The sequence below is a fragment of the Streptopelia decaocto genome (assembly GCF_964273445.1).
Source record: "Streptopelia decaocto genome assembly, chromosome: 7".
In the NCBI taxonomy this organism is placed as follows: Eukaryota; Metazoa; Chordata; class Aves; order Columbiformes; family Columbidae; genus Streptopelia; species Streptopelia decaocto.
The window spans coordinates 49,014,196-49,041,724 of NC_138661.1; the positions used below are offsets into that span (position 1 = coordinate 49,014,196).

The 27,529-nt window shown below is 38.5% G+C and overlaps 1 protein-coding gene across 6 annotated transcripts in view; it reads right to left on the bottom strand.

The window, feature by feature from the left end:
* The window catches only part of PPP6R3 (protein phosphatase 6 regulatory subunit 3), a 59,905-nt gene that overhangs the window by 10,435 nt on the left and 21,941 nt on the right, over nt 1–27,529 (bottom strand). For 3 of the 6 annotated variants that reach the window (XM_082058604.1, XM_082058606.1, XM_082058605.1), the window contains exons 3-19: nt 26,519–26,751; nt 24,920–25,106; nt 23,905–24,042; nt 23,330–23,395; nt 20,955–21,067; nt 20,198–20,311; nt 18,912–19,041; nt 15,928–16,080; nt 11,759–11,908; nt 11,171–11,235; nt 7,857–7,972; nt 7,383–7,468; nt 6,985–7,071; nt 6,077–6,174; nt 3,982–4,036; nt 2,172–2,302; nt 835–953 (exon numbers count right to left, since the gene is read on the bottom strand). In XM_082058604.1, the coding sequence (XP_081914730.1) occupies nt 835–953; nt 2,172–2,302; nt 3,982–4,036; nt 6,077–6,174; nt 6,985–7,071; nt 7,383–7,468; nt 7,857–7,972; nt 11,171–11,235; nt 11,759–11,908; nt 15,928–16,080; nt 18,912–19,041; nt 20,198–20,311; nt 20,955–21,067; nt 23,330–23,395; nt 23,905–24,042; nt 24,920–25,106; nt 26,519–26,745 (2,035 nt within the window). In that variant the 5' untranslated portion in view covers nt 26,746–26,751. Of the gene's footprint in view, nt 1–73; nt 198–834; nt 954–2,171; nt 2,303–3,981; nt 4,037–6,076; nt 6,175–6,984; nt 7,072–7,382; nt 7,469–7,856; nt 7,973–11,170; nt 11,236–11,758; nt 11,909–15,927; nt 16,081–18,911; nt 19,042–20,197; nt 20,312–20,954; nt 21,068–23,329; nt 23,396–23,904; nt 24,043–24,919; nt 25,107–26,518; nt 26,752–27,529 lie in introns of all 6 variants that reach the window. The other 3 variants (XM_082058609.1, XM_082058608.1, XM_082058607.1) reach the window with 3 other exon arrangements.

Genomic DNA, 27,529 nt, shown 5'->3' on the forward strand with positions numbered 1-27,529 from the left:
CATCTAATTTAGAATAGGTCAATTCAAAATACTTCACCTAACCAAGGGAAACATGTTTTTCATTAACACTTACATACAAAAAAACAGGCTGAAAAGGAAGCTCTGACTAGCAATTAGAAATTCCAACCCAGGCAGATATGGGAGGAGACCCACATGGATCAAAACTTGTTTGAGACACAGATGCCAACGACACCAATCTGACAAAAGAAAAGAAAACCTTAACTTTTCCTTCTATTTTAATTTAATTCCTTACAGTCTAGATAAACACAGGGCTTTTACCTACAGATATTGCCAGTTTAACTAAAGCCAGTTTAGTCTACTGTGACTTGAGTGTGAAAACTTTTAAACCAATTTCCACGTAAGAGTCTACTGATGTAGATTTTTCATTCGCACATGAAACCAGACCAATGCAAATCCACTTGGCTTCTGTGGGAAGTTGTTTAAAAGAGCGTTGTTAGAAGAAAAGTTTGTCTAAAAGGTAAAAATAATCATATTTTAGATTTGAAGATTAACAACCTATTAGAGTTTTGCAGGCATTCAAAATGTATAAATGATTGTTTCATCCTTCCATTTCTGATTCTTCCTTCTTTCCTTCCTCTTGAAGAGTAGAAACATAAATTTTAGAGAGACAAAGTAACCAGACTCAAGACACATAAGGAACTGAAACTTCCAACATTTGCATGGCTCTGTTGCAAGCAGTCTTTACAGTGGTAAGGACTACTTCATTAAGATAGTTAAAACAAAAATGGTAAATGAGGAAAACTCCTACAAAACAAGACTGCTATATCTAACACTTTCCTACAATTCCATGCAGCTGGTAGAAAAGCTACATACATTCACTTAAGTCTACTTCCATTTTGTCCTCTGTACTGGTGTGCGATTCAAACAGGTCTTGTTTTGTTCCATCCTCTTCTTCAGAATCTGTACTTTCTTCACTGTCTGTACTGCCCGAACTTAAAAATACAAAGAGAGAATTTACATTCTGCATTTAGTATGAGACACTGGGCAGAATTAAATACTGGAGAGTTTGAGGCTAAACAGAATTACAACAGCTAACACAGATAGATTAACCGAGGTATAATTTGTTAGCTGTTAGTATTCCCCTGATTTCTCTCTCAAAACCCCAAGGTTTAAGGTTTTTTACTTGATCACATAAAGAAGTTATCTATTTCCCCCCCTCCCATTTGCAAGTAAAAGACAAAGGTTGGTTTTACTCCTGCTATGCAAAAAGGATCAGAAAAGGAAATTAAGGAATCAGAGCTCTGTACAGACATTGTTGGTCTATTTGGTCTCTTCACACAAAATGGAAGTGCTAAAATACAACTCTCTTCAACATCAATCTAACAAGACATAAATTGATTTACTTTAAAATCTAACAACAAATGCATTTTAAAATCTTTCCAACTGTATTCAAGTCCATTGTCTTTAACTACATACAAAATTAAACCCTACGGGCACCTCTCCCTTCCTGGTGAGTGCAACTAACACAAAAAGCAAGGTAATGCGAGAAGGTAAGGATGTCCCCGAAGCACATCACATTAAGTAACCACAACACCAGCAAACTAAATAATTGATTTTGTACAGAAGGTATTACGATATGTATTTCAGAGGTTACAAGGGAAGGAGAGATTTGGTTTGTGACTCAAGCCACAAGAAGGTCAGAAAAGCCAAGATTATCATGCGACAAAATTCAGTAGAAAGGAAGTTGCACAGCCCTAAGAGTTTTGGGGCCAACATGCTCCTTTCCTCTCAAGGCAGCTTCCCATGCAGTTTTGTCCACAACCACACTGGTACTGTAGAGAGGACAGCATGGTCTACAGAACTGTGGAGATGGATTGCCTTGTCCAAGATAAAAATGGCTGAACCGGTTTAAAAGCAGAGGGAAAGAATAAGCAGCAGAAAAAACAAACAAAAACCACACCACCACCAAAAACACAAGTTACAAAAGCTGAAGTCCAGGAAGAGCTGAGTAGACAGGGCAACTGCTGCCACCCTCTGCAAATTATGGCCAGAAAGCTGTCACTAAAGCCACCCCTCTAGTAATTTCTCCACAGTATGGAAAAAGCTAGTTATGCTGGACAGCCTGTGCTAACAGTCAGTATGAATCAGAAGACACACTTTGTATTGAGGGATCACTATACTACCATTTGGATGAAAAACACATTTCTTACCTGGAACGCCTCTGGGACTCTGGTGTAAATGCAATATGTTTTTCTTCCCAAATGTCATCTTCATCAGAGCCACCATCATCAAACTGCTGTATTCGCTCCTTACAGCATGCCTCAAACAAGGCTATATTGCCCTAAATACAGCAAAAGTATAAAATCTGTATTTACGATTCATTGTTTTACTTACACTAGTAAACATTTTGGAAATTGTGGCAGAAAGCAAACCCCCCTCTCTCCCCCTTCCTCCTTCAATATGGAAGGAGCAGACAGAGACACATCTCCCGCTCTCTCTGCTGTTTGAGGCTAACAGCTTCTTTTGTTTGGCCCCAGAGCACCCTGGCCAGGGCCCTTAAGAGAAAAGAGAAGGGAGTGCCAAGGCACCAGGGAGCCACTGGCCACCTGTGGCCAGTGTGGGGGATGTTTGGAAGCTTCAGGGGCACCCCACAGCCAGGGTGAGGGTGCAGAGAAGCTTCTGGAATGCCTACAGTCAAATCTGATAAGGCTATAAAAAACAGGACTCTTGTTGAGACTCCGCCCACTTGTCACAGATATCTTGGAGCACGGGCCAGATGCTGCCGCCGAGAGCCGCGTCCCCCCCCTCCCCGGGATGGAGACTCCTCTTGCCTTGCTGGCATGAGCGTGAGTAAAATTTCTCCTCGCGGGATTGCGAGTGTATCTACTTTCCGTGCACATATGCACGCATACTTTCCGTGCTGAATACGAGCATTTGTAAAATTATTTCCTTGCAGAATCGTGAGTGTATTTTCCTCCTGTGCTTCCACATAAGCACGTGTAATATTCTGTGCACATCTGCACGTGTATTTCTCCTCACAGGACTGCGAGTGTATTATAAATTTACCCTTGCAGGATTACGAGTGTACACTTTCTGTATTCAATACGAGCACATGTATCCCTTTAAAATAATCCCATACTATGTTCAGGCAAGTGTGTACTCTTCCCGGACTCAGGGGCGACTCCGGCATTGTTTTGGTGATGCCACGTGCATGCACACTATGGACCTCCTGCATTATTAGTTGCTGCCCCTCAATAATTTTCCTCAACTGATATCCGAACCTGTATTCAAGTCACTTTTGGAGTGCTAAAACCCTGTTTCTCACCGGATTAATAAAAGTTGTTTTGGACCCTGTTGTCCCTTAAACTAACCTCAGGGTGCCTCCATGACAGAAATATATGACTATTCTGAAGAGAACCTCAAAACGGTGTGGAAAAGGACATTCCTCTAAAAGCAGAACAAAACTGAATGTCTTGCCAAGAAAAAAATTCAGTGGTGCTTGTTGTACCCAGCTACCAACAAGTTGAATGGACTGTCAAAGAACAGATTTGAGTTTCCATCATGCTTAAGAACAGCATGCAGGAGTGACATTGAAGAGCTTTTCAGATAACCAAACCATCAAGTACTCCAGCTTTATTCTGTGCAGTGGGGTTTAGTTCAGCTCAACTGACAAATAGTATCTAGGGTTAAAGTCTCTGTCCTTACTTTCCTGTCACCACAATCTCATTGGAAGACTGAAATAGCTTCTAACCATAAAACACAAGTATGCAACATGCACAAATCAGATCCAAGCCTGTTCTTGAACCTGACGAGAGAAATTCAAAGCAATTCAGTTTAACACTATTCACAAAGAACAACAATTATGTCTTCCAATTAGAAAATATCATGATACAGGAACAAGGTAGGATAGTTATTTCCCAACAACTACACAAAGGAGTTGCAACCACCACCAAAACTTTGAGGTCACACCAAAGTTTAAAACACAATAATCATTCTGACAGTACAGGAACACATACTTACACTTTCATTTGTATTGAGTGTAAAGTTGATGTCTGAGACCCGATCAAAAGAAACACTACGAAAAAGCAGATGAATGCAATAAAACAAGATGTTGTATTATGACATGAATACATCTATTTTCTCTTAGATTTCTAATTTTCTAGCAATCTAAAAACATAACAGACAAAATAGTTTCCAACATAAAAATCAAACTCCACATTGAGGACGCCTGGCATTCATGTGAATTTTCTAACTGAAATATTTTAAATAGAAATACAAAACTATATCATCTCTACCCTATAGTAAGCTATGAAGATGCAACAAGCCTAAGCAAGCATAACTGAAATTATATGCAAATCTTAAATACTGTACTGTTATGCACTAGAAAAAAAAAGAGTAGGCCTAAAGAATGTCTAGTCTGACTATGGCTTAACATAATACAGCTCAAAATCCTGCAAAGATCTATGTTACCAGTTCTTATACCTTCTAACTGATTTCACCACTCTATAGAAGGACCTTCTCAACAGGAAGAAAGTGAAAAATGTAATAGCAACTTCTGTTTTCCAATGAAAAAAAAAGTTTTTTAAAAAAAGAAGAGATTCAATCACTGAAGTTTTGTTTTTTTTCCCCCCCCAAACTAAACACTAAATATTAGGCTTTACACACCCTCACATATTAAGCTATCAAGCAGTTTCACTAGAGTAACTACAAACATTTCTTAGATTAAAAATAGCATTAGGCAAAATAAATCTCTAGGGGATGCAAAAAGAAACAGAGGAGGAAAAGAGAAACAGTACCAGACTTTTAGAAGAGCTAACATTTTCTTTCTCTAGCCACATACAGCAGTGCATTCAGCAGAGCACATACTACTATTCCTCTAATCTTCATTGTATTATAAAGTAGGGAACAAGGTAAGTGGTCTAAAGGAACATAAGTTTTAAATGTGACTGAGTTACTGTGCAAGTTACCATCTGAACTACTGCACAACAGCAAGCAGGTAATTTAAGCTGTAACTGATTCTTGCACAAAAGGCATCATTTATCTACATCTTAACCCAGCTCTTGAGTACATCATCAGTATACCTATTACATACCTCAAGAGATCTGCTTATACAAGTAGTCGTCATCTTTCCACCAAGAACATATACTACTAAACAGCATGATCTGAACAGAATCCCAACTCCTATCCTTGCCAAAATCCACTTGCTTCTAACAAAGTTAAGGACTATCCTGAGTTGCTTCCTCTCCCATCATATTTTAATCTATAATCTCAGCAGACTATGGTGCAAAAAGGCAGCAATGCTTCTTAAATGGCATATGCAAGCTTCAGTCAACCAGCACTTACTAAACACATCTTATAGAAGAGCACTGAGACATTTTGTCTTTTACTTTAATGCTTTTTATTCTTATATGGATATTCTTGCATTCCAAGCCATGAATTCTTACAAAAATCATGACAAACTCTTTACAGCAAGAAGGCCCATTCTTTCCCTTTCCCATTATGGTATTGGCTTAGTTGGTTGGTTTGTTCTGTTTGTTGTCTTTTGTTTGTTTTTAACCTGACCAAGATTGTTCTCAGTTCATCACTTACCCTATTTGTAGAAATGAGTCTTAATTGCCTTGACCTTGAAAGCAAAGGTAGATTTACAATGCCCTTTCCTTACTGTCCCATACAAAACAGTACACTCAGATGTGTTGTTCCTGTCATCTTTTCCAGGCAAACTTAAACTGGTCTGGTACATAAATTCACCAGGGGGGAAAAAAAACAAACCACTTTGAGGCACAGAGGAAGTGAAAGTGCACCCAACAATGCCATGTCATTGCACACACATAGCTTTCAAAAGCTGAGTTATAATTTAGTTATTTATTCACAAACGCTGTGTTCTCATGTTGGCACAACCAGGACATTAGAAATGGAAAACAAGCTGTTGCTTTCCTCTGTAAACTGTCCAGGGAGGCTTCTATCAGTGCACACATATGGTATGAAAGGACAGGACTGACTGGCAACTGCCGCACATCAGTAAAGGCTTGCATTTATCACCAGCAAAAACACAGCCAAATACTCAGTAAGAAAACTCCCAAGACTATAGTCAAAGCCAGTATAATGTTATACTCACTTGCCAATGTCATCTTGATCAGCAAACTTCTCATCGTTGAAGCCAAACTGGTCAATAAAATTGGACGTCATTTGTTGCATCTGATAATCAGAAAAGGCCTGGCAACCCCAGGACCAATGACAGTGATATAATGATTCTAATAATACTCTAAATCCTATTTGCCCATTTTGCTCCAAAGAAATAAGTCTCTCTAATCTAAACATAAAGGACAGTTAACTGGAAATTTAGTTAGGGAAGATTTAGCTATGTAGGTTTACTAGGGATCAAGCATCTATAAAGTTAAAACACACTAGAGTCGCTAGATACAACCTGTTACAGGAGTATACTTAGCTCTTGATTTATAGTGTTGTGATGACTGCAGTTTGACATTTTGCCAAAAAATTAAAACTGTGTAATAACAAATAGCCAATCCTCCTTGTTTAGTCATTAAAATAAGGGTCAATATTTAATTAAAAAAAAAAAAAAACAACTATTAGCAAAACCAAACAGAAACCCATATTCGCTTTCACAGCAGCTCATGCTTGCCAGAAAACACAATTAGAAGCCACCTTTTCAAACTTCTACAGCTATTAAGAACTAAAGTTAACATAGAAACTATTCGACTTAGCCAGAGAGCTGGCATATAAAAATCTGTTATTTGGCATAATGAGTAGAAATCTGCATTCACAGCATGATCAAAGACTAAAAACTGAACAGAACACCAAGATATCATGACATGTTAAAAACCATACCTCTGGGTTTGATAAAACACAGTTGCGTGCATGCACATATGTCTAAGTTATATTTTAAACTTTCTAGATTTGCATTTGCTCGTGATAGAAATACAAGTTCCACTGCTTTAAAAAAAAAAAAATCTTCTTTATTTTTATAGAAAAAGCAACTTATGCTGTTAAAATAATTCAACTCACCTGCTGCAAAGAGGAATCCTGTGAGAAGCCAGTTTCTTTAAAGTCAATTTCATCATCACTGGAAGAATGAATGTGGCAGGTAGTAACCTATAAAAAGGAATTTAGTTGTTTGCATAGTACATGACAGGAGCTTTCAAGGACACTAACTTGAAGCTGTAAAGAAGTCTTCCTTCTTGATAACTTCCTGGGATGAGGTATACAAACTGAGCAACTTCAAGATTCCCATATAAAATTTTAATGATATGGCTTTAGTTGAAAAGTAAACTAAAGAACTATCAGTTCCATAGCTCAGCAGCTAGATATACTTGTTGACACAAGTACATGGAAGTTGCTGACAAAAAGAAACTGGGGTCCAAGTAAACAGCAGCAATTTTGATAACTCACCCATCACTACTTACCAGGTCCACTGTATTCCTCTTGTTAGTTTCTCCTAAAGAGCTTGTGCAGAATGCCTCCCATCGCTCCCTGACCTCCTCAGGAAGCTCTAGCATACAAAGCAGATTAAAAAAAAAAACCACCAAACATTTTGATACTGTCAAACGAGCATCATTTAATTTTTAATTGTTCTCTTCTGTTCTACCAGAAATACTGCAGAGAACATATACATCCTCCTAAATCCATAAGGAATACTCCATATAGCAAACAAGTCCAAATTAAGTAGGTCAGCATCTCTTTCCATTTACTTCAAGGAGCTTTGACATTGTTCAAAAAGAAGACTTAAGCATATGTTTAAGCATGTCTGGTTTTAAATTGAATGCGTCAGAAACAATATTTTCCTCTTCTAACAGCTGTCTTTTAATTTAAGTCTGATTCATTTCCTCGAAATTTGATAATGAAAGCCTTGAAGACAAACTTAAGACCACTAACATTACCTTTAATGAGCTGTTGGACTAGTCTACTGTTTGGCCCCTTATCGGTACTATGCACAATACAGTTTGCTATCCTTGTCAGATGACCCATATAGCCATGCCGTCTTCCTCCTTCAGCCCTGCAAGAGATAAAAGGAATTCAACTGCCCACACTCAGAGCAACTGTGCTACTATATTTTCTTAGAAAACACTCTACCAGAGTCAAGAAATTACACAAGAGAAATAGCACAGGGAGCTCCTAAGCAGAAGAATTGTACCCTAAAACCAGAGGTCAGCAAAAATACTCCAGAATTTCAGACACCAACTGGTTTGACTACTATGTCAATTCAGAAGACTTAACAAGTATGTAAAATACCAAGAAGGAAGTGAGGAGTCTCTGGACGATTATTTCTGCTTTCCCATTTCTGTGTGTAGAAAGAAAAGTCTACAGCATTATGAGAACAATTACAAAGTTAAAAACAGATCCAGAGTTTTCTGGAAATTTCTCTTGCTGAGAGTATTTTTCAAAACCCCACTTCACTGAATGTTCTCTCAGAGCTTTGAGTCCATGATCAAAACATAGTCATTACCACTTAACAGAATGAATCCCGTTTGCAATTGCTAACCTCTAGATATGTAAATCCTCTCAGTTTTAGGTCAGTTTGGTCCTTTAACAAATATATGGGTGACTTGCAAAACACTTAATCAGAAACTGCAAAGACTACTGACTTTGCAGCTTTAGACATTCTGAAGCCTGCACAACTAGTTGAATCTTGTTTCAACATATATCTCGAGACTGTTGCATAAAGTGTCCTTTAGCTGAATGTTGCTCATTATATGCTAAAAATCAGCACATAACCAATATGCAAATGTGTAACCAATTGTCTCTTCACAACTGTCCTGAAGGTGTGAAAATAGTGATAAGATTCTGTATATAATGGCTGTTGCTTTTCTTCCTGGCATGCTGGCATTCTTTCAGCATCCAGACTTCCACAACTCTATAATAAAAAATACCTTGTCTCTGTGCAAGAATTTGACTCAATCGCACACCGAGTAAAAGAACCCCATTTTGGGGACAACAAAAAGAGGGGAAAAAAAAAAAATCTTAAATCCTAAGTGTGCTTTAGTATTGCAGAGTTTATTAACATTACATTTAACACAAAGTTAGAATGGTATGACCAACTGAAGTTTTAGTTAGGATCACTGCTTTCCTGAAGTTTAAGTGTATACAAAAGGTATAATTACAAGGCAGTTCAAATATTTTTATTTGACAGAACTGCTTTGCAGAATTTTGTAGAATTAGCAGTTTTTAGAGTAGCGCTTTGAGTAGCTATGATCAGCTGTAACCATTCTAGATCTGACCAAAGACCTGAAGTGAGAGCTCCAACTTGGATCAAATTTCTAGCATTTAGCTGCAAGCTAATCAGACATTTGCCAGGTCAGCTTTTTAAGGTTTTGTCCTTTGTAATGAAAAAAAAAAAAAAAAAAAATCAAGAAAGAGGTACTCAATTGCTAGACAAACCTCCCATGAAATTGACTGAAACCTTTGTAAAGTGACAGCAGTTCAGGAAGTAGCTTATGTTATGCAAGCACAAATCACATTACTTGATTTTCCAATACCATCATCTAACACATGAGGTAACTGAAATTATGTTATATCATGGCAATATGAGATGTCATGAATGAAACAGTATTACATTGTTTACAGGAACAACTTGAGTGAGAGGTTACTGTCTTATTTCCTTGACTCCTTATATAACAAGTACATTAAAAAAAAAGCAACATGCAAAGATGGCAAAGGTTATAATTTCTAATCCAAGATATACCATAAAGAACACTTGTATTTGATAAAGTGGATTGACAAGCCAAACTGTGTAGAATACAATTGTATCTTCTGTTAGGAAAATGCTTATTAATCTCAGCGAATCAAACAGCTTTTTGTTATGTCAGATTTTTACCAGCAGAAAGCAGTCACCCTCGAAGCTTCTAGCACTGTTCAAAATCAGAATACCAAAAAAACAGCCTGAAAAAAATCAATTTTCTGAAGAAGTGTCCCTGTTTTGGCTGCTATGCTATTAAATTGTCTTTATCTCAACCCATGAATGAGTTTGTGCTTGTTGGTGTTTGTGGTTTTGTTGTTGTTTTTGTGTGGTTTTTTGTTTGTTTGTGTTTTTGTTGTGTTTTGTTTTGATTTGATTCTCTCCCCCATCCCACCAAGGGGGTGGGGGGGGCAGGCAAATGGCTGTGTGGTATTTGGTTGCCAGCTGCAGTTAAACTATAGCAAGCAGCTAAGATAAAAATACCTTAAGATTATCTTAAAAGACTTATGTTTTATATTTGGAGTCTTACTTGTACAAAACTAGACAAAGGGGTGAATTACAACATTCAGCTCATTTCTTGCAAATAAAAATTACTTCCAGATAAAAGCACAATCTGAGGTTTGTAACAGTATTTTCCACGTAAGTATTTGCAAATATGAAACTAAATGAATTAATTAATTATTAATTCATCCATATGGTAAGCACTGGATCAAGAACATTCTTATCCAACCACAGAATAGTTTTAGGTTGGATCTATGCAAATAACTTCCCATACATCTCTCCTATGAGAGTCTAATTGCTGATAAAGTTCACAGTTCTCTATAATCTCAGGAGAATACGATAAACACGTTTTCCTAAGTGTCTTCTACAGTTAAGTCACATTCTTTTTATACCCACCTTCTTCACCTACTTCAACACTATTTTCAGGTCAATTATATTAGCCATATACTTACTATCTGATGCATATGAAATAGGAACAGGAATACTCTGGGGAAAACTGTAAGCAAACCAGCAACACCATCCCAATCAGCTAACTCAGTACTTCGACAAGTTAAAGCTAACATTCCCTGTTTGGTATCTCCTAAGCCCAACTTAGGAGCCTTCAGAGAGCTGTTTTACCACCTCAGGTGAAGATTGAGGGTTTTTTTTCTACTAGCTACTTGAAACTTCCATCCTATCACAAACACAGACTTTTAGAAGGTATTCCATTGCTGAGGACATGGCTTTTACTGCTTAGGAGTCTGTTGCTCCTCGATATGCAATATGCTTTGATGTGTTTATAAATAATTTTAATTGCTTACTGGAAAAAAGCATTTTCTGTCCTGTCAAAACTTATGGTATGTTTGTGTACTTGAACGTGGGCAGACTTTTAATACCATGTGAGAAAGCTTTAATCTAAATAATAACATACAAGTGTTTTTAAAACTGGCCAGATCAGTTATGAATTAGTCACAAATTCATTTCACAATTCAAGTCTTAGGTAAACAATTGGAGGGAATGAAACAACTGGTTACTCACTGTTTCTTCTCATTCATTTCCCATGCTTCAAGTATTCGTTCTATTAAATGGCACTTGAGGAAGAGCTAGCAAAAGAGCAAAATATACTTAGTAGCAGTGAAATGGAAAACTATTACGCATTTTACAGTTGATTTCAAAGTCTTACAAGACAAATAATATAAGGTTCAGGATAAATACTTTCACTGAAAGGTTTCAAGTTGAGAAACAGCAGTCAGATCCCAACCAGAAACCTAAAAGTTAAAACTACATTAATTCTACTTCTCTTTATAGCTGCTGAGTTGTAGTAGCACCAAGCTATTGAAAGCTATTGTAATTCTTAAAAATAAGAGGAACACTTTCAAGGAAAATAAATACTTACAGCTCTGCACATATGCTCACTTTGGATCAGCAAAAATCTACTCTATGGCATTTTCAGGTTTAACACCCTAAACTGACATTTAAAAAAAACCAAACAAACAAAAACCAGAAAAATATTCCTGTTCATTCTATACATAGAGTAATATTGGGGCATATTTTACATAAGAGTAGCTGCTACAGTAGCCTGGAGACAACAAAATTCAACAGATTCCCAAAACACCCACAACTTACATGTTTCAGTAAGAGATTGCCCCCTGTGGAATCCTGATCTGTAATTGTGCCATTTTCTGTGCTTTCAAGAGGACTTGCAAGAATCAAAGCAATACAGATTTCTACTTGAGTATGCAAAAAGTTGTTCCATGTATACTTAAAGAACATGTCCTATAAAACAAATTCAACAAGGTTTATACAAAGGTCTTCTCATGAAACACAACCAATAGTCTCATTTCTAAAAGTCATTTGAATGACTACACAGAAACAAATTAATTTTTACAGTAAGTATTATTGTGCAAGACAAAATTTGTGACCTACAAAAAAGTTTATTCTTGTACCTGCTATTATCTGAACACAAGGACTATCATACTGGATCAGAACAAACTCACTGTAACTGGATTTATCCTGGGGGCAGGCAATAATGCAATTTCAGAGAACAAAGAGAGGAAGGAACGACACTCACTACTTATATTCTTTCTGCTAGCTGCAGCCCAGAGAGTCCTACAGCCAGAAGCGTTACCTCTGACCTTAGTAGCCCTTGACAGATTTCTCTTTTTTGAGTTCACTTAACCTTCTAACACCTGCAACACTGTTTATAAAGTCATCCTCACTTTAGTGAGATTTTTTTACAAAACCGTATCTACCTGTTTTGGAGTTGTCATCTACTAATTCTATTCTTCTGTTACAGAAGGCTACCTCAGATAACCTAGATGCAATTTAAGATTATTAAATGCCATACACATACTGAGGCTGAGATACAATACACAGCATTCAGTCAATCATGTTCCCTTGTCTCTACATCTTCCATCTTCAACACCAGAAAGATTTTTCTCAAACTTTATGTCCAGTTATTTTACACTACTTCTAACTGGAAAACTCAAATGATTGCTGCCACTGACAAAATAAAATCAGTTATGGAAAGATGTGCAGTGACTGAAACCATATTAAACAATTTCAGTCTCCTTCAAAATAAAGCTTCAGTTTTCTTTCAGTTCTCCTAAACAAATAACATCCTACAATATATGCTACTGGAACTAGACAATTACTTTTCTTAACAGTCAAGTCTGCACAGTAAGGCATGTGCTGTTTCAGCAAACAGCAGGAAGCACTGAGAAGTTTGTATGGCTATAGTTACTTCTTTCCTCCCCTTTTGTAATTACTTTTTTCCTCCCCTTATGCACATTCACCCCTCACTGAATTTAGTTTATGAAATAACCTATTTAACGCAGAATAATAGAATCATTTTAGTTGGAAAAGACCTTTTAAGATCATCAAGTCCAACCATTAACCTAACACTGTCAAGTCCACCATGTCCCTAAAAATCACCTCCCTACAACCTCCTTTCAGGTAGTTGTAGAGAGCAGTAAGGTTTCCCCTCAGCCTCCTTTTCTCCAGGCTAAACAGCCACAGTTCCCTCAGCCATTCCTCATAAGACTTGTGCTCCAGACCTTTCACCAGCTTTGTTGCCCTCCTCTGAACTCGTTCCTCTACCTCAATGTCTTTCTTGTAGCAAGGGGCCCAAAACCAAACACTATGTTCAAGGTGCAGCCTCACCAGTGCTGAGTATAGGGGGATGATTGCTCCCCTAGTCCTGCTGGCCACACTGTTCCTGATACAAGCCACAATGCTGGTGGCCTTTTTGGCAACCTGGACACACTACTGGCTCACGTTCAGCCAGATGTCAATCAACACCACCAGATCATTTTCTTCCCAGGCAGCTTTCCAGTCACTCTTTCCCAAGCCTGTAGCATTGCATGGGGTTGTTTTGATTCAAGTGCAGGACCCCAGACTTGGCCTTGTTGAGCCTCATACAATTGGCCTCAGCCCATTGATACAGATTGTTGAGATCCCTTTGTTGAGACTTTCTACACTCAAGCAGTTTAACACTCCCACCCAACTTGGTGTCAGGTGCAAACTTACTAAGGGTGCATAAAATACCCTCATCTAGATCACTGATAAAGATATTAAACAGAACTGGCCCCAGTACTGAGGCCTGGGGAACACAACTCATGACCAAGTGCCAACTGGATTTGACTCCACTCACTCTTTGGGCCCAGCCATCCAGCCAGTTCTTTACCCAGTGAAGAGAATACCTATTCAAGCCATGCATGACCTGCCAGATTCTCCAGAAGAATGGTGTGGGAAACAGCAAAGGCTTTACTGAAGTCTAAGTACACAACATCCACAGCCTCTCCCTCATCCACTGAGTGGGTCACCTTGCCATAAAAGGAGATCAGGTTGGTCAAGCAGGACCTGTCTTTCATAAATCCATGATGACTGGGCCTGATTGTTTGGTTGTCTTGTATGTGCCACAGGATCAGCACTCAGGATGACCTGTTCCATGATCCTCCCTGGCACCAAGATCAGGCTGACAGGCCTGTAATTCCCCAGATACTCTTTCTGGCCCTTCTTGTAGATGTGTGTCACATTTACCATCTTACAGTTGACTGGGACCTCCCCAGTTTTGCCACGACTGCTTATAAATAATTGAAAGTGGATGGGTGAGCACCTCTGCTAGCTCCCTCAGTATCTCTGGATGGATCCTATCTGGCCCCACAGACTTGTGTGTATTTAAGTGGTGTAGCAGGTCATTAACCATTTCCCCTTGAATTTTTTGGGACTTTGTTCTACTCCCTGTCTTCCAGCTCAGAGGGCTGGGTACCTGGAGCACAAACGGTCTTACTGAGGTAAGGATGGCATTTAGTACCTCAGCTTTTCACTCGTCCTCTGTCACCATGTTTTTCCCCGCATCCACCAGAGGCTGGAGATTCTCCTTAGCCCTCCTTTTGTTGCTGACATATTTAGGGAAGCTTTTTTAAATTTCCTTTTACAGCAGCAGCCAGGCTGAACTCTAGTTGTGCTCTGGCACTTCCAATTTTCTCCATGCAAAACTTCATGGCACCCTTGTAGTCCTCTTGAGTAGCCTGCCCCCTCTTCCAAAGATTATAAATTCTCCTTTTATTCCCAAGTTCCAGCTGAAGCTCTCTATTAAGCCAGGCCAGTCCTCCCCACCAGCTCATCTTTTGGCACACAGGGACAGTCCGCTCCTGCACTTTTAAGATTTCCTTCTTGAGGAGCTACCAGCTTTCCTGAACTACTTTGCCTTTCAGGACTGCCTCCCAAGGGACTCTGACAACCAGCCTCCTACACAGGTCAAAGTCTGCCCTCTGGAAGTCCAAGATAGCAGTTCTTCTGACCACCCGCCTTATTTCTCCAAGAATAGAAAACCTGATCATTTAATGATCACTATGCCCAAGGTGACTTCCAACCAACACATTACTCATGACTCCTTCTCTGTTTACAAACAACAGGTCCAGTGGGGGGCCTTCTCTAGTTGGCCCACTGATGAGCTGTGTCAGAAGGTTGTCTTCCACACACTCCAGAAGCCTCCTAGACTGCTTCTGCTGTGTTGTATTTCCAGCAGACATCTGGTAAGTTGAAGTCCCCAATGAGAAAAATGGATAGCAATACAAGTTTTCAAAGTGTGTACATTCCCTTACACAACATATCAAGGAACAACTTCAGTTATTGTATACAAGTTAGCACCTGCCCACAACTCCAACTTGTGCAGAGATTGATATGGTTACAACTACAGCTGTATTAATTAATTGAAGGAAAAAGGGATTTTATACTAAAACAGAGAAAATATTTATACTTTGTTTGTAACTGTTTGCTTAGAAGCAGAAGTTTACATACTGTATTCAGAAACTGTAGTATAAGTTTTGGCATGTTTTGGTAGTTATTTTTTAACCAATACCAACTTTTGAATTTTTTGGTCAACCTAAATACAAAAAAAATATGTCCTACTGTAGCTGAAGTATGAGATAGGAAGTATTAAAAGTATACATTCCACTTTAGCACAAAAGCAGTGAGTTAACTGACTGAAGGTTTGCTGTGCAACATCTTGCTTTCAGAAGTTTGAAGGCATACAAACTACCAAGAATAACTGTCTCTTTATAGGACACTGCTGAGATACTATTTGGTGTGCAATATATTATTAAGAGAAGAAAATGGGTTGAGGGAACAACTTAATAAAAGAATGTAAACAGCATGGAAGCCTTGAACATGGCTGAAAAATTCAGAACATACAGATGAAAAAATAAGCTTGTTATCTGCAGTGACAGAAAGACCAATCAAGATCTTAACAGCAATCCTTAAAAATAAACAAGTCAGCATAAAGTTCTTACCAGTATTACTCCTATACTGTTAAGCTCTATAAGCTCCTGATTTACACTGCTTGTATTTGTCTGTAAAAGGCTAGATATTAATCTGATAACATTTAAACGTGTGTTTCCCACAGGTGGATCCAATATACCCCAGGATGTCTTCATGACACTCCTCTGAAAAAGATACACACATAAAATCCATTAAAATATCTTTAAATCCAGCCCATCATTACTATGCACAATGACAGGGTAGTGCTTAAAAATATATACAATCAGTCCTTGAACAACAGTCTTACCTTTACCCTGCAAAAAAGCAACTTTATTTCTGAACCCTATGGCTTATTTTATGTATATAGACCAGAAACACTAAAACCAGCCACATGAAACCAACGACATTGTAAAAATTGATTGTTAACTACAGACAGGATCTCAAAGTAGATGCATTCTACCCAACCTTGAAAGGAAATAGGAAATACTACCTAGTAAATGTTTCTCACTAGTTAATCCATGTACAGTTACAGTCTACACCACAGGTGTCAAACACACAGCCTGCGGGGCTGATTCCAGCCTGCCTCCTTGTGTTATCCAGCCCAGCACTTTGTTTCCACACAGCAGTGCCAAGCTCCTTGTTCCCAGGCTCCTTCCGGCATGCTGGTCACACGGTGTGTGATGGGCATTGTGCTGCAGGAACATGGTGTTTGAATGAGTCTGACAGACCTGCATTACAGGATTATCACTGCAATAGTTATGGTTAGAGAAAACACCTTTTGGGATTGCTCTGTGCACAGAACAAATGGGCCTTGCAGAAGAGAGCACAGCAAAGTTATTTTAACAACTTTGCTCTGTCTGTTTTTCCCTGAGGTATTTATTATTTTACCAGCTGTATACTGCATTATTACATGATGCCAGCATTTCCCTCTTCTGCTTGTGCTATCAGGAATATTTTAATTTGCTCAAGCGAAATGTGAAGGATGCTATAATTTCTATGGTACTTCTGATTAGAAATGTGTTCACGTGTAACAGTTTGGAGGATGAGGAGGGTCAGAGAGAAGTATCAAAAAGCTAAAGGCTGCATAAGAGTACCTGAATGTTTTACTCCTTTTTAGTTAATATACAGTTATGAAGTGGAAACTACTGAGTTTCCACTAGTGCTACTGAGTTGCCATGGAGTGGAAAGAAAGCAGACACCATTTCTGATTCTATTCTGAAAGCCTTTTACCTTCCTGTTGCTCTCAAAACCAGTTTCACATCTAGTAGATTAAAAACATTTGCTTTTGTTAATTAAAACAAAATCTAGCATTCTAAAATGCAAGACTTAAATCTATTCGATTAAGTTTATATAGACCTTTTAAAACAGGACAGTATAAATGTAATTTTAGGACTGTATAAACAGTCCTAAAATTACATTTGACCCTTTAAAGACAACATAAGGCTGATGTGGCCCCTGGTGAAAATGAGTTTGACACCCCTGGTCTACACAGCTACAATATACACAAAACAGCTAGGTGGACAGTCTCTCATTACATTGCAATGCCTCAACAACCTTAACTTCATACACTTGAAAACAATTTCATTAAGCAACAAGTTTCTCTGCTTAGTCTAATGTTATACAAGAAACAAGCTCCATCTTGTCTTTGAAGGAGTTAGCTCCAACACCACAATAACCTCTTTCCATGCCCTGATGGGTTCTTGTATTAATATTACAATCATAAGTTTCATGGTTCTTACATTCACATTTTTGTTATGTGACAACTCTTCTGGCTTGTTAACCTGCCAAGTGCCAGTCAATAAGAAAAATCCGGTATTAGCTACAATAAGGGCTAAAAATCTAGTAGCTAATATGCAATGAGCAGGGGAATTAATAATGAAAACATCTTCCTATCTTAAGGTATGAACACATTTTGACAAGGAGCCTACTACTGCCTTCTGTAATACTGGATGTCATTTTTGCTTGACCATCTTCACCCCTGCAGGAGAAAAAAAGATGACTGACATACTGCTAGTTCATTTAGCCCATAAGGCAAAAATCAAAAGGATGCTCATTTAACTAGTATTCAAAATGAGCAACGGATTCAATAACTTCACTAAGTGAGACTCAGATGCTAAGTATGCCTAATCATCAGAAAATAATCAAGTATCTGATGTGACTCTGCTTCTATTGTAATATATACCTGTAACTTGTCATGTTGCAATAAAGACAGTTTATTTGCATTTTATTTCCTCTTTTGCATTTGGAAATCTTGAGGTCTCATCTTCTTCAGTCTAAAACTTTAACACTACCTTGACCGTGTCTGATCTGCTATTTTATACACCTTTAGTCTTCATTTTTACTTCAGCCCACAGGTCCTCCTCTCTTATGGACTGTGTCACCCAGTAGAGGGTGCAGTGCTTAAGCTGTAATTCTGCCAATGAAAATTTGAGTGGAAAAATAGATCACCGGTAACTTCCCTATTTATACATCTCATATTTATCTTTTACAACAGGATGACAAAGATAAGTCGCTTAAATCAATTTAAAAGTCCAAAGAATTTAACTTGACTACAGTGCAGGGTGCACATCATGGAGCTGGTGTACCTGGAGTCCTTGCCAAGCCCAGAGGAACTGAGCAGGCCTCCTGTGGGCCATGTCAAAGTTCCAAACAACTGAAACATAGTTTCATGTTTCCATAGTCCATGTTCCCTATCCAGATAGGATTTCCAAGCAGAAAACAGGACCCACCTTCAGAATATATAGCAAATTTCTTATTGTTTTTGGAAACAAGTAATTGCTGCAGGGCTGTTCTGCTAATTAAACAAAGTTTAAGCTGGAAAAGCATATCAATTAGCACAACACACTGGCTCAGGGACAACAATAATGAACAGTAAAGCTCAGAACAGGCTGGGAAGGAGCCTGGCCACTTGACCAAAAGTTGTTGAACTGGATTTTGTTATTATAACCTGCCTAAAGTACAGTCACACAGTGATAGGCTTATTTCCATTGATGTGGTAACACAAGATTTCACTTACTTTTGGAGGCTCAAGCAGGAGTTCATGGAAGGATGAAAGTCGTGCCCTTATGGCTTCTAAGACACTTCTGTTGACCGAATATGTTGAATTGCTCATGCCTGGAGGACAGATCTCTATATGGCCTTCAAATCTAAAACACACATAAGGAAAACCTGACAATATCAAAACTAGTTGCAAAACATCTTTGAGAGTGACACAGTTCTCTGAAAATAATTAAGAGGCAAGTTAAAAGGTTACAAATATAGTGTGAAGTACTTGTTGAACAAGGTTTTTCCAAACACTAGCCCCAGTACTTTTAGATTTATTGTGCTTGAAATCTTCAACATGGTTTTGAGATAAAACATTACAGCTTTTTAAGGCAGACAAAGAGCTTCACTCATCTATCCTGAACATAAACAAGTTTGTTGTGACTGCCACTTAACAGAATGAATCCTGTCTGCAATTGCTAACCTAAAGATATGTAAATCCTTTCAGTTTTAGGTCAGTCTGACAAAGGTAAGGGTGTCTTGCAAAACACCTGATCACAAACTACAAAGACTACTGACCGTGCAGCTTTAGACATTTTGACACCTGTACGATTAGTTGCAGTCTTGCTTTAAAACATCAAGACTGTTGGATAAAGTGTCCTTTAGGTGAATATTGCTCATTATATGCTAAAAAGATTATGTAATGCAATATGCAAATGTGTAACAAATTGGCTCTTTAGGACTGCCCTGAGTAGTGATAAGATTTTTATACAAAACAGCTGTTACTTTTCTTTCTGTTATGCTGGCTTCATTCCAGCATCCACACTTGCGCAACTCTGTAATAAACAATATCTTATACCTGTGTGCTAGAATTTGGCTTTTTTTTTGCACACTGGGTGATAGAACCTTGGGTCTGGGCCAACAAGTTGAATGTTCCACAATGATCTGTCCAACAGTTTCTCAAAGTGAAGTTGTAATAAAATTCCAAATAACTTTTTTTTAAAAAACTCAATACCTACTCACTGCAGTGTATATATTTACTCTATTCCTTGTATCCAGAAACAAACTGATGAAATGCAATTAGCCTGATCTGCCAATTGGCACTTTAACTAGCTTCTGGAAAAAACTGCAGAAAGACCAGTCATTTGCTGAAAGTGTACTAATGCCAACTGCAATCACTTGGTTTGCTCTTTTACTTCTTCAGATATAAGAAGCCATAAAAATAGTTCAATCAGAAGTACAGGGAAGACACTCGCTATTGCTGAACAGTACTTGAGTTAAATTATGCAAGCATAATTTAAGCAAAATAAGAACACTTACGTCTGTCGTCTTGTCTCAAGTAAGGTCAATAGTATTTGGATTGCACTGACTATTGCAGATTCATTTTTTTCTTTATGAAAAATATTAGACAGCAGCTGCTCTACAATTTCTTGTCTGAAAAGAAAAGTATTGGCATCAGACGTAACACTGCTTCAGGAAGCAGCTGTTAACATCAGTAGCTACCATTTCTCTATGTAAAATTAATAAGGTGGTAATACAAAGAACACTACTAGCTATTTCAAGATAGCAGGACAATTGCTCCCATCCATACTGCCCCCATTGTGTTTTCTTATTCCTTCCAGTGATCTATTTTTTTTTTGATATGACAACCAACACTACACAAAGGGAGTTTTCAGCTAGATCAAAAACCTGATGCAGCTTGCCGTAACAGCCACACAAAACTACACCTATAACAAGCAAAAGGGAATACAGGAGAATCTTCTCTGGCAGAAACAAACACTTAGATCAACTTAAAACAAGTAACAGATTAAGGCCAAAATATCCCATCTGTGCTCTGCACAGTATCAAGCTGACCTCCACATGTCTGATTCCACTAACTTTGGCAGTGCGGGAAAATTTTTTAATGATTTCTAACAATTTTTACTTGCTGAGGTATTTTAAATAATACAGAGAGATGATGGATAGCAAAATAATTCACCTGAAAAGTAGAGCCTGCCATTTCTAAAGGTTTTCATATGCAAAAGTTAAAAATTTTTTTATGAACTGAAATCAAATCAAATTCAGAAAGGCAACTTACTTCTCTAGACTTGCAAGCAGTGGATCTGGTTCTGAACTGTTCTGTACTTGTAACATCTGGTCTCTGCTCAGACGAATAATTTCACAAAGTGACTGTGATGCATTTGAGTGCCTCTGGAACGGGAAAACATAGCTTTGCACTATGGCAGCAACAAAATCATACAATCATAGAATGTCCTCAGTTGGAAGGGACCCATGAGTATCATGGAGTCCAACTCCTGTCCCTGCATATGACAACCCCACAGTTCACACCATACATTTGAGGGCATTGTCTTGTCTTTTCTTGAATACTAACAGGCTTGGGGCAGTGATTATTTCCCTAGGGAACCTGTTCCAGTGCTCCACTACCCTCTGGGTGAAAAACTTTTTCCTAAAGTCCAAGCTAATCCCTGCCCTGCCACATGGTTCCTGCCATTCCCTTCAGTTCTGTCACTGGTTGCCAGAGAGAAGAGATCAGCACCTACACTTCCTCCTCCCCTTGTGAGGAAGCTGTAGGCCACAATGAGGTCTCCCCTCAGTCTCCTCGAGGTTGAACAAACCAAGCAACTTTAGCTGCTTCCCCTCCAAACCCTTCCCCAACTTCATAGCCCTCTTCTGGACACTCTGCAGTAGCTTTTTCATACTGTGGCACCCAGAACTGCACACAGTACTCCAGGTGAGGCAACACTAGTGCATAGTAGAGCAGGTCAATCACCTTCTTTGAGCAGCTGGCAATGCTGCACTTGATGTACCCTAGGACACTGTTGGTCCTCTCAGCTGCCACAGCAACTGTTGGCTCAGGTTCAATTTCCCATTGATCAGAATCCCCACATTTCTTTCTGCAGAGCTGCTCTCCAGCCTCTCATTCCCCCACCTGTATGTACAGCCAGGGTTGCCTTGTCCCAGGTGCAAAATCCAGCACTTGCCCTTGTTAAACTTCCTGTGGCTGGTGACTGCCCAGTTCTCTGATTTATCCAGATCCCTCTGCAGGGCTCTCTGCCCTCTGAAGTGTCATCAGCAAACTTAGTATGCCCTCAAGTCCTGAGTCTCAGTCATTTTATAAAGACACTGAAGAGTGCTGGCCCTAAGATGGATCCTTGTGGAACTCCACTAGTGACTGACCACCAGCCTGAAATAACCCCATTTACTAGAACCCTTTGAGCCCAGCCTGTCAGCCAACTGCTCACCCACTGCATTATGTGTTTATACAGGTGTGTGCTGGACATCTTGTCCAGGAGAATACTGTGAGAGACAGTATCAAAGGCTTTACTGAAATACAAAAAGATCGCATTGACAGGCTTCCCTTGGTCAACTAGGTGGGTAACGTCGTCATAGCAAGAAATTAAGTTTGATAAGCAGGACTCATGAACCCATGTTGGCTGGGACCAATGACCGTATTGTCGTTCAGATGTTTTTTCATAACTCCCAGAACAATCTTCTCCATGATTTTGTCAGGAACAGAAGTGAGGGTGACAGGCCTGTAGTTGCCAGGGTCATCCCTGTTGCCCTTGTAGACTGGGACGTTTACCAGCTTCCAGTCAACTGGGACGTCTCCAGGAGAAAAAAAAAAAAAAAAAAAAAAAATCACAGAGAGAGGTCTTGCTATGGTATCAGCCAGCTATTTAAGTACCCTCAAATGAGTCCCGTCATACCCAATTCACTTGTAGGGATCTAGCCGGAGTAGCAAATCCTGTACAAGTTCCAGATTGATTGGGAGTTTGTTGTTCACGCAGCCATGGTTTTCTAACTCAGGGCTATGTGGGCCCCCAAGTCCACCTTTGGTGATGAAGACTGAGGCAAAGAAAGCATTAAATGTCTTGGTTTTGTCTATGTCCCTGTTTATAAGGTGACCATGGGCCAATGTTATTTCTAGTTTGCCTTTTGTCATTAACATATCTTAAAAAGCCTTTCTTATTGTCCTTCACAGTACTAGTCAGCTTCACTTCTAATTGAGCTTTGGCCACACAAATTTCCTCCCTACAGTAGCGAGCAGCATCTCTGTAGTCTTTCCATGACACATGACCTTGCTTCCACTGACCATTCAGTTTCTTTTTTTGCTGTAGTTCAAGAAGATTCCTGCTCAACCGACCTGGCTTTTTGCTTCATATGCTAGATTTCCGAAATTTTGGAATTGCCTGGTCCTGTGCTTTTAGTAGGTGGTACTTAAAAAAAAAATCGACTGACACTGATGGACCCCAGCGCCTTCAAAAACTTCTTCCCAGGGAATATTACAAAGTAGTTCTCTAGATCCCAGAGGAGAGGGAACCACACTTAAATACTGAAATCAGCTTACTGAGTAAAGTAAGCAGAAATCAGTAAAACTAAGATTTCTACTACCATGCTGTACAGCATCTAGCTGAACAGATAAACCCAGAAGAGTGTCAAATCAATACTTACATCTTCATCTTGAGACGGATGTACAATTTCTACAAGCCGCTGAATAATTCTCTCCTCATTTAACCACTGCAAAAATGTTTGTGTGTATTAGTAAGAATGTTATCTAAGTGAATGAATTAAACTAATTAAAATTAACCAAATGAAAAGAATGCCACAAGTCATACTGTCAGTATCTCTAAATAAGGACTATCAGTAGTTTAGAAAAAAGGAAGAGTAAAATTAATGTTTCTGAGCAACTGTAAAAAAAGCCTTAGGTATAATTTTTAAATAAACTTTCTGATGCCAGAAAGGGTGTTCAGTAAGATCTAAAACTTTTCAAAAACTGTATCTGCCAGTTGTAAGTTAGATACTAAAGACCAGGGAAAGGGACCTGCCACTCAGGTTTTAAGTTGTCCCCACAAGCACTGTTGCTCCACTAGAAGATATATGGGCAGCTCCAAGCAAAAAAAAAAACAACAACAAACCCACACAACAAATTTCAGCACATTTAAGAACTAACTTTGTAAAACCAGAAGAAGATAAGCCATTTTACAGTTCACCCATGTCAGACAAAAACTCTGAGACATTTCACTTACATTTAACACTTCTTGTCTTGGCTGTGGAGGTTCTATGCAAGTCAGTAGCCTGAGCAGTAAGTCCATTATAGCAGAGGTCCCTATGTGCTTAATAATGAGGTCTACAAAATCATGTTTCCTCTTTAAAAAATCCACAATCTAGAAATTAAAAACAAGTAAGCTTACATCTGATTATCTGTATGTTACATGCTAAATTACACCAACCAGTTTTAGCTTCCTAACCAAATGGAGAAAATAAATGAGAACTTTTTAAACACTTTTGCCACTTAAAGCTTGATAAATTAATACACGATAAAATAATACATACAGAGTAGCAAAAGTGGCACAGGACAGATTCATATCACAGAGTGTTTTGGGCCTCCTCTATAATACCAACTTGCTGACCATCAACTACTTATAATCCAATGCACAGTCAGCTTTCCTTTTTGGTATGAATTACTCTCATCCCTGCTTAGTGGGCAAAGTTTGACACAGTAAAACCTTAACACAATAGAAACAAATACAGAACTCACCAAATTAAAGATACAGAATAGAGTCACAAACTTAATCTGCTCAGGGACAAGAGCAGCTCTTCACAGTACTGGGCCATATGAATGCAGCATACAACATTCCTAAATAAGGACTTCAAATGTCCCTCACCATGTCCTATAACCATTCTTCACACCAAATTGGACCCACCCCCAGTGATTCAGTTCACTTACCTTCACCTCTAACAGCAGTTAATGCAAATATCACCACATAAAATACTGAGCTAAGCCAAAAGGTAAGCACTCACACACTGACTGCACAATTATTATAGCTCAGGCAAATCTGAGCCAAGTACAACTTACTCATACACATATATTTTTAATCCTGTGCATACAGTTAAAAGAAAGTGTCTTCATCTAGTATGGAAGTTGAATGGTCTTTTTTGACTCCACTGCTATTCTTCAAATGTGCAGCTTAAAGGCAGCACTGCTGAGTACTACAACTTAATTAAAGCACTTGTTAAACTGGAGAGCTTGTAAATAGTTACCTGTTCTGGTTTTCTACTTATAAGAATACTTAGCACCTTGCTGAAGAAACTGGCCAGTAAAGGGTTCAGAGGAGATTCATTTAAGAGGAAGCTGTACAGTTTCATAAGTAAGGATTCTTCTTCTCCCAGCCTATCATTGATCTGTGAGACATCTGATGTAAGCAGCTCACATGATATGTTTGGATATCTGGGGAAAAGGAAAAAAAATTATCCATCATTCATACTTCAAAGTTGTCATACTTCGAGTTCTGAATTCAGAACCTGGTGAGGCTTCTGACCAAGTTTTAAAGCAGGGTTGATCTGTACTAATTAAAGCATCACTGCATTTCAGCCTACAAGCTGTATTCTTTCATTTAAGAAATGGGCTACTTTGTTCTTCAGTAGCAATAGGACAACACTAGGGAAGTGGAGAAAATAAGATGCAGGCTTTTATTTGTAAGCTCTAGTGTTAAATTCATCTGTTCAAGTACTGATCAACCTCTTTTTTTGAAGGTAAAAAGAGTTAGTTACCAAGAAGTTAAGCAAACATAGTACTGAACCAATACTGGGGAGGGAGCAGTGTGTTTGACCCTTTCTAATGTAACAGGGATTTTATTAAAAAGGTCAAAAGTAAAAGTTCAGAATTATAGATATATATATATAGATATATTTCAATTATGTAGAAATTCAGTGAACTAGTCGAAGTCTGACAAAGCCTGCAAAACTAGTTAGCACTGCTTCATGACACAGAGTCAGAAGCACAGTTCAGGACATTGAGTAATGAAATTAAGAGGCCATCAAGACCTAGTTATTTCCTGCCTTGGACAGTATTATCACCCACTCAGACTAACGCTAAGTTTGATAGAAACCTTAAGCTGATGATGCTAAGTGAAAGATGCTTTGACTTCAAACACTACTAGAAACACTTACAGGAGGCTTGGTTTACCAGAAATGGTGAAGTGCTACAACTAAGAGTGTAGCTTATTTCACAATATTTTTTTAGATACTATTTTAAGAAAAAAAGCAGCTTTCTACATAACTCTAAAAGAGGCCAAAAATGGTAGAAGTGCTTTTATACTAATTGCTAGGTGTACTTTTGAGTTTGAACCTTCTCAACAAACTAGCTGAAGTCATGGCCATACTCAATTCTTACAGTTCTAGCTCTGCAAAGGAAAACACTAGCAACTAGATGTTAAGAATATTCTTTGAAGGAGTGGTACAGACCTTATTATAAGCATCCTCAAAACATATTACCAATCATCAATAAAACAAAGCTAAGCACTTAACTATACTACCCAAATAGGGTTTTTCATCCAACTGTTTTCTTAAAAATCACAACTACAAGTTTCTTCACATGAGCTCCAATTTGAATTTTTAAGCCTCCTTCAGACAGCAACTGGTTTTGGAAGCACTTGTGAATAACAGGCTTCCATTTGGAAAATACGCAAATATTAGAATGATTTATTTAAAAGTTCCACAAAGCCCCTTGAACACAAACTTACTCTGAAGAGTACTATATGCCAGCACACAGGAATTTAAAACACACTATCAAATTAACCGGAGTAAGTTACTCCTCTTTCCACCTTCCCAAGTCTCCCCTAGCCCCAAAAGTTTTCCTACTTATATCTAATTTTTTCATCCATGTCTTGAGGTGGCTCTTCAATAATAAACGAAACTAAGTCTTCCAAACATTCTGACTTCAGCAGAAACTCTATAAGTTTGCGATTCTGAGCCTTGCACTCTTGCAGAACATCCTCTTCATCCATCAATTCCTTCAGTGTTACATCTTCTCTCTCTAGAAGTGTATCTATGTGAGATGACGAATGGAGATCAAATTTCCAAAACATGCTGGTCTGGATAAAAAGAATATAGACAAAACATTAAGTTTACCAATCTATCTAAGCAGTATTTGTAGTAACATTTCATAGTAGTATTTCACAGTTCCTAGTCCCAAAGGTACCTGCATACACAGAAACTTTCTAGAACTCAAATGAGACAACGGTAGATGCTAATGATCAAAAGCTACAAAATCAGGTTTGATTAAAGATGACTGAATACTCCATAGGAATTTTTGTACCTTTAGCAGCAGTCAATATTCTAACAGCAAAAGAAAAGTTAGGCAGCTCCAGGGTTTTACTTACATGAAAGGAAGATGCTAATCTGCATTAAAGAAAAAGGATAACTTCAGTTTCATTTTTCAATTTATTGCATCTGCTCTTCCCAACCTTTGTTTTGAATCTATGCACCAAATCTCAGACTCAGAACAACTTCCTCAGCAATTAAGAGTTAGAAGATAAAATGGGCACCGCATAAATGCGCTACAATACTACCCCTACTGTTGAAGAAAACACCTATAAAAGGCAGAGGAATTACAATAATTTTAACTTGCAGGCAGCATACATCAAAGTACTGGAGGTAATACAGGACCTACTCTCTCACTGTACCTCCCTCCACAAACTTGACACAGAAGAAGGGACAATTAAAGTATCCTATGCTAATACATAAAACAGCAGCGGCCCCAACCACTGAAACACAGAAAAAGCCGTAACAGAATTGTATAAGTATGAGCAACTTAACCTTTCCTTACAAAACACTTTGGCACCTGTACATTAATCCTGTTGCTCTTAGACA